This window comes from Monopterus albus, unplaced genomic scaffold, assembly GCF_001952655.1.
Source record: "Monopterus albus unplaced genomic scaffold, M_albus_1.0 scaffold60.1, whole genome shotgun sequence".
Classification (NCBI taxonomy): Eukaryota; Metazoa; Chordata; class Actinopteri; order Synbranchiformes; family Synbranchidae; genus Monopterus; species Monopterus albus.
The window spans coordinates 2227819-2238769 of record NW_018127940.1 but is presented as its reverse complement, the minus strand read 5'-3'; the positions used below and the strand labels follow the sequence as shown (position 1 = coordinate 2238769).

Sequence of the window (10951 nt, the reverse complement as noted above, 5' to 3'; positions counted from 1 at the left end):
CAGATTGTAGAGAAAATCAAAATTATATCTTACTAACTTACTATTCGTGTTCTGAAATTAGTACTATCATAATAAGGGATTACCACACTGCCATCTCCAGTTTGCCAGGCAACACCGCCAGAAATTATTACATATATTACTAATGAGAATGAGGAGACAGTGCCTCAAAGAAAAGCAGGAAAATTGAGTTGAGGTGAAATCTGGACTATGTCCAATGTATACAGCTGTTCCTACAGTCCATGAATACAATGACAGATGTGGTAAAAAAAAAAAAAAGAGGATCTCATTATAACTGGGTTACTGACCCCACCTCAACCAAACACAACATCTCAATCTTCTAGCGATTATCAGCTGTGGCAACAAAACACTAATATACTAACTAATACATTAGCATCCAAACGTTTTTCTCCAGACTCAATTGCAGACATCTGCTTAAGTCATCTTATCATACAGCTGGAGTATAAATAACAAAACATGACAAATAATGAAAATGAAGTATTTGTGCAACACAGAACAAGTCCATTAACAAAGACAGATTCCAGAAAATTGTGTTAACAGATGATCTAAGTGCAATACGGCGACACCTTCTACTGTCATCTGCACACGTTACACTGGCGGTGTACTTCCAATGCAACAACGCAACATACAGGCCCATATTCTTACAAGTATGGGCTGGTATGCATCATTTTTACATTTTTAAAGCAGCCTATTAAAACTATTTGTTTCAATCAACCATTCAAGGGCCACTGGTTCTAAGTATTGCAAGTAGAAACACAGTGGACCAATTTAACCCTCCTACTCTGAATATCCCTCCCACACAAAAGGATATGTCCGAAACATGAAGCTCTGCCCACATTCCCATCTTCAAGTCTGGGCAATGACAGGGGCAGTTAAAACGCATATTGTAATATCGTAAGTATCCAAGGGAGAGAGAGAGAGAGAGAGAGAGAGAGAGAGAGAGAGAGAGAGAGAACAAGACAACAGATGACTCAGTTTACAGTTCACCTTGTTTTGACCCACTGCATGCAAGCTAAAAAAGAAATGTCAATGCTGCACTGAACACTTCTTTAATAAAAACAGAATTAATCTATTAGGGTTTTCAAGGCAGCAGTGACCTCTTATGGAAATCAAGTTTACTTTTCTTTGAATGATAAGATCACTAAAGAGAGAGTCATGATTTCAAAATTCTACCAGACTGTACAAGATAGCTGTGTTTAATTATAAACACTATACATCTTTGAATGTATTTGATGCCCACTTACTAGAAAGAATACTACCATAAACACTATGAGAAGACTCGTTCCTGTTCTGATGCCAATAAGACCTTAGCAACAGGTTCCACAGTCAGTTAGGACTAGAAAATGTATGATGATGCCACTGAGTTCAATCATCACGCTCCTGTCTGACAGGTTTCAAGAAGAATTGTACAGACCAAAGGGGGCATCTCAGAATCAATAACTGGGTCTGCTGAGATCTACTCAGTTTCCTTTTTTAACTGTTTACTTAGCGACTCACTGAAGGACTGAATGGGCAAATCTCAGTTTGTGAATAAAATACTAGCAAGAGCACAATCAATTTCTCTAGTGAACTACTGATCCGGTTTTGTTGAAGGAATGATGTGCCTTTACCTGCAGAAGTTGATTTCAGGATAATTGCCATACTCTGACTTGCGTGAGTTGCGTCGGGGGAATGTGCAGAAGAAGGCGTTTGCCAGAAGACAAGCTATTTGCTCCTGAGATAGAGTCAGGGAATGGTTCATCCTTGACTTCAGTAAGGGAATTGGCTTGAAAAAGAAAGAGGAAAAAAAAGTTGAAATTAGATTTAAAACATACTGTATAACAGGGTAAAGGTGTGAGTCAAAGAAAAGTGAAAAACCGAGAGATGGGATCAAGGTTAGAAATATAGAGGGACAAGGTGAAACATACACTACAAGGTTACATGGACGTGATATTGTAGGTCTAAGGGCTAATGGGATAGATAACTACTTTGGCATTCTAGCAAGCAGAAGAGACAAGGAGAGTTCCATTAGGTAAATGGGTGTTAGTTATTAAGGTCCTGGTATTCTTGCTCTCCCTCAGGTTCTTTCAGTCAGACATGCAGTGCCCATCAATCTTCACTGATTAGGGCTAAAGAGCCTCCCAAGGCCACCCAGTTAGCAGATCAATACCAGCTCTAATAACACACACATAAACATTAGCTTTTATGCTTACCGCAATACCACAAACAAAGTGGCAGGAGTTAGAAATATGAGCATTTCCTCCTTTACTTAAACCAGAACATTTCATTTTTGTCTCCTGCCTAGAGTGGGAGTTAAATTAACTGTATTAAATTACAGAGAAGACACTGAAATAGATAACTAAATTACAAAATACCAATCTTTGAATTCATGCAATGTTATAACTGATGCCAGAGAACAAAAATGAAAACAAATGGGGATGACATTTAGGAGATCTGACATCAATCAACTCCATTTAATGTCAATAAAAGAGGTTTGAAGAGGGTGATATAAAACTCTTGTGTCCAAAATACAGGCTATTGCTCAAAGAAAGAATGCCTAATGTGGAAGTCTACAGAAATACACTGAATTTTAAAAGGTACGGTATAACCAGAATTTCTTCAAGCGCACAAGCATAATCCCTCAGATAGATGACAGGACCTGAGACGGACCTCTCCTCTTACAGCCCTCAATTCTAATGAAGCAGTTTTTGATGTGGACCTAAAAGGGGGCATTCATTATCTTCCATCTGTAACTCATGAGCTGGTCCTGTTCAACATGTACAACCTAACCATTTGTCTTTCCTCCCTTTTGAATGTTTACACTCGCATACTTCCTTCTATGTAATTTAACACAGGTGATCTCTTGACTTTTTAAACCAACGTCCCACTGTATCATAGCAGTTTACGATATCAATTTAACACCAGAAATCCCCCAAACATACACTGTGTACACACACACAAAACAGTACACTGCACTTACCATCGTGCAGAGGCGAGGAGCACTGAGTGCCAGGTCGACCATGGCTGGTAGTATATTCTCAAGCAAGTACTGCACTTCGCAGTGCTCAAGATACTGGAGAGAAGAGACATACAAGAGGCATTGTTAAATGGAATATCTCTGTGACACTGACGGCCTAGTTAGACAGGCAGTTACTCAGAGCCAGCACAGTGACCGAATAGATCTGAAGGGACAGGTTGGTTTGTAACACCACCGATTTTTCAAACCAAAAAGAAAGACGACAATTTCCACAAAAATAATCATGTCACAACAACATGTAACATTATTTTATCAATGTCATATTGCTAATTGATAACACTATACATTTCAAAAAGTCCCCCCAATGAAAACTTTGTTAGTTTTTGCAGCAAAACTTCATTACTCTTGTTTTCTGTGAAACTGCAGAGATCATCGATACCTTATTTTGCAAATAAGTTTATGAAAAGTTTAATTTGTGCAATAGGTTTTACAGTCTAAGGTCATAACCCAGTACCAGTAACTAATATATCTAAGAATATTGTCCTCATATCCAATAAGAACACACTGTCCGTTGATGGCAATAGAGGTTTATTGTTGTTATAAGATAAACTCCCAATCCTGAGATATCAATAATCCCACACTTCAGTGGTGAGAGAAGAAACAGGAATCTTGCAGAGCCACTCAATACACAAAACCTGTTTTAGAGGAAACTACCATCAATCTGCAGGTGAGCCCCCTACGACCGAGGCATCCATACATCAGCCTATAGCTTACTTCAGCATCCATCTGTAATTCCCTCTAAAATAAACACACAGTTATTCCATCATAGACCCAGATTTACAACGCAATCACTTATGAGTGTATTGGCTTCAAATGTCACTGTCATCAATCAATGGCCTTACTGTATCAAGGTAAACAGATTAAATGGACCTTCTGGAGCAAATGCAAATGACCACTTATGGAGAGAGGGGTAGAGCGGCTTGGTTTTCAACAGGAAGTCTTTGGTAGGTGATGTGGCCAGGGGCAATTATATAGCTGCAGAGCAGGTCTGACTAAATGCTGTCAGAAGTAAAGGGCTGGCACACATCATAAAGTGTTCCTGTGGGACTAATAGATGGTAGCTGGTGATGTGGCAGGATGAAGGTGGAAAGATGATCCCCCAGCTTTTCCACAGTTCCAGCAGCTGGCCACAATGGTACCGCATAGGCTGGGCTGCACACACAAACTTTCACATTCCAGCAGGATAGCCTGGATTTACTGCTGCGCTGGCTGAAGCTCATTTATATCATCCATTCTGGTATTTACAAGTTATGTTTCTTTCCTTTGTCAGCTCAAACAAAAGACTTCTTGATTTCACTTTTTTGTTGAAATGCTTTCTAAGCAATATTTTCCAATTAATTTAGTGTCCAACACTAACATTTCAGTACTTTTTTAAATTACCCTGTAAGATACATAGACAACAAGCAACAAGGCACAAAGCTGGGAGGGACAGGGAGTGTTGCCATCTTGCTGCTCAGTGTTAACGTACAACTGGAATATCAGCTGTACTTAATCCCAAATTTCATTCTCAGCCCTCAGACATTGAGCAGAAAGTGACAGAGTGACAGTTTCATTTGTCAGCGGAGAAACACTAAGACCATTTACACACAAGCCCTAATTTGAATAACTTCCCCACCGCCCCCAATAGCTATTACACGTTAAACAAAGTGTCAATCATTGGCCCAGGGCCAATGTACCTCCTGACAAATCATTACAGTGTTGCTTAAATCTTGATCCAGATTTAGTCATGTGGTTTGAGGAGTACAAACAGTCAGGATTTAAATTCACCACAAGCAAAACAGGAATCAAGTTTAAAACAAAACAGTCAGCAAATAAGCAGAACAGTGGGTTCTGTCAAATTCAGCCCACGTGATTTGTCACATAGGAAACAACAGACTGTGAGTGAAAGATAAGTCGCTTTGGATGTTGCGTGCCTGCTGTGGCATGGTAGCGGTAAACCACTCCTGCTCAAGGGCTGCCCCCTCATGCTGCATCCATCAACTGACAGAAATTAAATGGACATAATACAGTCAAAACCAGAGTTATTCTGTCTGTACACATACACTCACCAGCCACTTTATTAGGTACACCTGTACAATTGTATGCAATTAAATGCAACACTTTTGCCTTAACATCTGTGTTTATGAAGCTCAAAATGTTTCCATTTTCTGTGAAATTGTCATAAATTTATAAATTCAATGATATGTTTATTATTGAGGTCACAGTTAAAGGGTATTCAGGGACAGTGAATGGACATTTTGAGTCACATACACACAACAGATTCCTGAATGGGCAACTTTCTTGCTACCATTACTTACCATCCTTACAGACTGAATGGGTCCTTTTAATCAAATTGGATTAAGGTAGAAAAGGTTTCAGGCAGCTATTGATCTGCTGGGCTCTCTGCATTACTCTGAGAAATTATTTCAGAGACGAGGGGGAAAAAAGATTTTGGAACGGGTTGAATTTAGCTGAATAATCAGCTGTAAGAAGGGATGAAATGTGTCTGAGTGGATAGTAAGAACTCCCACTTAACTATAAGAGGTCCATTAGAATAATGAGTTTATTTCTAATGGCTCTAATCAAGACAAACTTACCCACATAAAGTTTTACAACAAACTATATATTTTACTACATGTAGGTTAACTAAGTTAGGCTTCGAGTGGATTCTGATAGCTTTCTATTCAGTCTGCCTTTTTTTAATCGACCAACTGCCGTAGGGTGGTATTATAGTCAGTAAGTACTGTAGACTTACTGCTAATTTAATACAGTGGCAGTCGACAGGCAGTACTACCAATACTGTTTCTACAAGATTTCAAGAATGAATGTCTAATAAATAAAAAAAAAAAAAAGACTGATGCTGTACTTTAAAATCCTAAATTTATAAAACTCTTAATAATTTCATTACATTGGCCTAATCATGCCAGACAGGAAGTTGTTTCTCTAACAACAGGTATGTAATTGCAGGGCCTAAATGTCTGAGCATAAGATAGGGAGTGTTAAAAGAAAGGAGGAAGGAGACAGAAAGAAAGACGTTCCCCTGGTTCACCTGCAACAGCTGCTGCCGTCATGCTCTGTGCTCATCTGTCCTAACTGTATGATGCATATTTGCTCCAGTGAGATTTCCAAGTACTGGGAGGGGAATGACGCATACTGATGGGCTGGCAGCCAAACAGAGAAACGCAGACTCCCCTTGCTACAACAACTCTAGCTTCATTCTTCATTAAGGTAAAATGTAAAGACATGATTAATCATGGCGAGTTAGAAAAAACACTGCCAGTCCCTAGAAAGGTCAACGCAACAGGGCATCACTCTTAGAACTGTGTTTATTTAGAGTTCAATTATATTAAAAAAATACAAATGTGAACCCCCCCCCAAAAAATGAGAGAATAAACTAGAGTAAAAGCACAAGTGTTGTGATCCTTTGGATGAGATTTTCCCATCTAAGGAAAAGAATTTTAATTCCAAATGCTCCAGGTCCGAGAGATACTTAAGTGTGGTCAGTATGCTTCAGTGAAGTTATTTTGAGTATTCCTGTTTTATCACATCCAGTGTCTAAGTTCTGAACAGCTTACCTCTGTGCAAAGAAGGTTCAAGGCAGTGAAGTCCCATCGTTTTGCATGGGCTATGTTGTATCTCAATATTGCATCCTGAAGAGGAGAATGAGGAATTATCTCTTCACAGAAGACTCATTTTAAATATATAAACCTGTATGACCAAATATTAACAACATTTTAATGCACAAATACACAATCAAAAGTATTATTTTAATGCATCAGGCAGTAAGCTGTAATTTATGCAAACTCTGCCACCATGTGGCTGTTTATGGAATTGGCCTTGTGCATTTGAAATGGCTATGACAGCTCAAGTTGAATAAAGCATGAGAAGAGAAATTCTCCCATATCAAAGACACACTGGCTAAATAATGATAGATATTGGCTGAGAAAAGAATTCCAATTGTATTACAATGGCTAAATTTGAAAAGGCATGTTGTCCTTTCTATTTTTGCCTTCTAGTACCACTAAGATGGTGTTTACAACGATGGTGCTTGTTCTGAAAATAAGTTTCACATTTTAGTGTTGACATTAAAAACAAATCTTTCTGTCAAACTTGTGACATATGCCTGTCCATATTAGTTCAGTAATGTTTAGAAGTAATGCACAAATTTGCTTTTGTAAAAAAAAAAAAAAGGTAAAAGACACTAAGCTGCTTTTCTTGGTTTTGGTGTTTTGTTGAGGACTTCAGATGTGTGCATTTTTACATGTAAAACACCTTTTCTTCATGTAGATACAGAGTATGTTCAGTTAAATTTGGCCCAGTCCCGTTCAGCACAGTTGTCTTACCCTAACATCCAGAAAACATTTGAACCCTCCCTTCAAGGCAGTTTGGATGAGCTCCCACCGGCTCTGGAGACCACTTCCATTCTGCATAAAATGACATACTTTTTTAATTAATATGATCTTACATAATGACATACTTTTTTAATTAATATGATATTACATTAACTAACCCTGCTGTAGTACACTGGCATGGTTTGATATAAGGCTGTGATGCAGCTACGGAGCAGCAGGTCTACAAATAATATACCTCAGCCTCCATAGGAAACAAATTCTTCTCAGAGCAGGGCATCTTCACTGACACATCATCCCATGCGTCTTTGAACTTGCTAGGGTATGGAACAGGAACCTCTCCTTCTCTGAGGAGGTCTGTCTGTAACAGGGAAATAAAATGACAGAGTAAACAAAATGTCTTTAGAAATCACTGTTGTTTTTTTTGTGCAGTGAGAAAAGTTGTCTCATTGCTTATTAAAAAGATGTGTACTGCAATTTTGAAACCTTCTCGCACTTAGGACATGTTATGATAGATAGGTTGAAAGTAAGAATCAGTGATTCTAGCACTTTACATTACTTCTAAACAATTTTTTAAGAGAATTCAAAATATGCCTAATGGCTTATTTTCAAGTTGAATACATAAATAATAAGCATACAAGCTTAACTTTACCAAAAGTAATGTCTATTCTGCAGGTTGACTAAACAAACTGAAAGCTGTCCAGATTTTAGTTTAGTCTTAAACCACTAATTAATTTAGAGGATGATGGGCAGCCTCTAGCTTGGGTGGCAATGGCTGGTGATGGTTGGAGCAAGTAGTACAGTAGCTGCACACCAGCAGTGACAGTGTTCCTGTGGGACTAGCAGTGGAGGACACAGTCAGCTTCACTGACAAGAGGCCCTGAGGGGATCATGGAGGATGACTTCACTCTGCTCATCACTGTCTCCCATTTCTCATTCCCACTGTCTCTATCTATACAGCATTTTTTTAACACTCTCTCTGCCACTATTCTTTTTCCTCTTATGAAAACACCAAATGGAGTTCCCCCCCCCAACACAATGCCCAGTCACATCTGCATGTTTTTTAAAACTGCAGTACTCTTCCTAACGTTCCACATACAAAAATAGAGAAAGAACAGGTGGCTGATGACTCACCCTGACTGTGATTGTGTGATCATGCGCTACTTTCAAGTGAAACAAAGGAGGGGCACACTGAGGCATTCGGTTCAGTTCATCTATGGGTGTCCCCAGCCAACCTTTGTCCATGTTATGCAATATGAATGAAGCACTGTGTAGAAGAAAAACAGAACAAGTCAATATACCACATCATTAGTGAAGAAACCAAACACAGTGGAGCTAGGACACAACAGGAACAGATGATTCAGTAACCATTAATGGCCAGAAGTGGCAGAGAAATGTGAAAATGTTCACATTTACCTTTAGAAATTTACAACTTACTGGCTTCCAATTGAGTCCTGGCTCCCATCACCTGGGCCACTGCACTCAGCTATCTCAGCATCACCAGTCCCCACGGCAACCTGATGGGCTCTTTCTTGGGCCAAACCCCCAGACTCACAGTCATTGACAAACCCGTGAGATTCCTGAGCCTTTGCAATGCCAGAGATCTCTGAGCAAACACTGCTGTCATGAACTTTTTCTGAAGAACTGCTGGTGACCATCGGCTGCTGACTGTCGGGACTCAGCATCTCTACATCACTGGATATACTTGCATCCTTCATGGGACTATTACTATTAGTAAGACAGAGGGGTTGAGTAACGTTTCCATCAACACAGGTTGCTTTAACACGGTGGGGACCAGGTGAACTAGGCCTCTTAGATTTCTGCCCATTAGAACAGTGTGTTTGAGCTGTGTTACTTCTGCTGCCAGCAGGGTCAGATTCATCCAGCCCACCTGCAGACCCAACGTCCATTGAATGTAGAGATACTATGTCATCTTGTGTGTCCTCTGTTAGTACTACATCTTTTGTAGTGTCAGACTTTTGTGGTCGACTAAAGAGTTCATCTTCTCCATCTGACAAGTTTGTTTTTGGAGAATCACTCTTTACATCCTCTGACTTGACTTCAGGAGTCACACTGTAACAAAGTGAGAGAAGGCTTTGTTAGCAAACTGAATCGACAAAACAAACCCTTGTGACATCTTTATCCCCCCTATTTTCAGAATAAACATACCCCCTTTGGTTAGCAACTATATTCTACGTGCATATTTCTTGCTTAGAACCCTTAACAAAAGATTAAACACACAAAATCCTAATGGCCATATGACTCTTACCTTTGAGAATCCATTACTTCATCCATCTTTAACCAGTCAGACAAGATGAGTCAACAGTAGCTGCTTCAGAGAAAACAAAACATACCGATGTTGAAAAGCAGCGACATTTTTGATAATTTTAAACATTCCTACTAAGTTACATTACATACTGTATGGACTATATAGTCGTTTTCTGGTGTCACTGAACCTCAGGTGAAGAATAACATTTTCGGGTCATGAAGCTGGGAAACTCGCGAAGCGAGTCCCTGTCAAAGTGTTTCAGCATCTTGCTACGGTATCAGTTGCATTTTGTACAAACATACGCTCAGCAGCCAACACATCTGGGAGAAAAACTGCTGCTGTCAAGCTCCACAAAGCTACTGACTAGCTAGCTGACAAACCAGCCTTACAGTTTATTTTTGACATTTACGGTAAAACAGTTTCTCTGCTATTAGTGACACTTTATTTTCCGAGGGATTTCGCATCTTGCAGCGGAAAAACATCGTGAACTAACTTAGCTGACTAAAAATCTAACAAACGTTAGCTATTATTCGCTAGCTTCAATATTGTTGATAGCACTAGGTTAACGCAATTCAACTGAATCAAGCTAGCAATACTGTCTCTATTAAAACGAAGACATGCAACTTACAAGCATGCCACGCTTTGTGTAAGACCTCCGGTTTAGATTAATTACATATGTACAACATATCTCCCCAAATACTGTCGTTTGCTTACTTTTTTTCGTTGTTGCAGCTTCTTCTTCTTCTATGGTTTTAACCACAATTTAAGACTGGGTACATTACCGCCACCTTTTGCTTTGGTGTGTTGGCCAGAGATTAAATCCTATTTACTACTTTGTCCTGTTTTGAGCAAAGATGACAAAAATTCACAGGTACCAGCATCTTAAATGTTGGCGTTTGCCAGTTTCTGTGAAGTCAAATGAACTAAGTGATTGAATATGTCGTTTTTACAATATTTTTGGGCACCAAGCAATCATCCAATTTTTATAAAGAAACTAATTGTTAGATGATAATAAAAGTGATTATTTCTTTCCACATTGCAGTAGTTCGGTGATGGAATACTTAATAATAGCCTACTACTTTTCACCAGAAGTAGCAATGATTTGATAATAAGACACACCTTACACAAATAAACTCAATATTGACTAAAACACTGAAGGTCTTAAAACTAGATTTTGAAACAGGACCCTTCTACACGACCGGCCACAAGATGAAAGACCAGTCACACTGTAGTTAATACATTGTTGGCCTACCTCAGAAGTGCACATTTCTGACCAATGTGCAATTTATCAAATTATGTAGACCTATATGACATGGGTGT

At 39.1% G+C, this 10951-nt stretch overlaps 1 protein-coding gene across 4 annotated transcripts in view; it reads right to left on the bottom strand.

The window, feature by feature from the left end:
- parga (poly (ADP-ribose) glycohydrolase a) overlaps positions 1-10415 on the bottom strand; it is a 21188-nt gene extending 10773 nt beyond the window's left edge. Inside the window, exons 1-10 of one of the 4 annotated variants that reach the window (XM_020603054.1) lie at positions 10260-10329; positions 9781-9951; positions 9632-9694; positions 8800-9435; positions 8497-8629; positions 7601-7723; positions 7357-7437; positions 6589-6663; positions 2978-3070; positions 1629-1783 (exon numbers count right to left, since the gene is read on the bottom strand). In XM_020603054.1, the coding sequence (XP_020458710.1) occupies positions 1629-1783; positions 2978-3070; positions 6589-6663; positions 7357-7437; positions 7601-7723; positions 8497-8629; positions 8800-9435; positions 9632-9657 (1322 nt within the window). In that variant the 5' untranslated portion in view covers positions 9658-9694; positions 9781-9951; positions 10260-10329. Of the gene's footprint in view, positions 1-1628; positions 1784-2977; positions 3071-6588; positions 6664-7356; positions 7438-7600; positions 7724-8496; positions 8630-8799; positions 9436-9631; positions 9695-9780; positions 10029-10259 lie in introns of those variants that run through there. The other 3 variants (XM_020603051.1, XM_020603052.1, XM_020603053.1) reach the window with 3 other exon arrangements.
- Between the last annotated feature and the right edge of the window lie 536 nt (positions 10416-10951).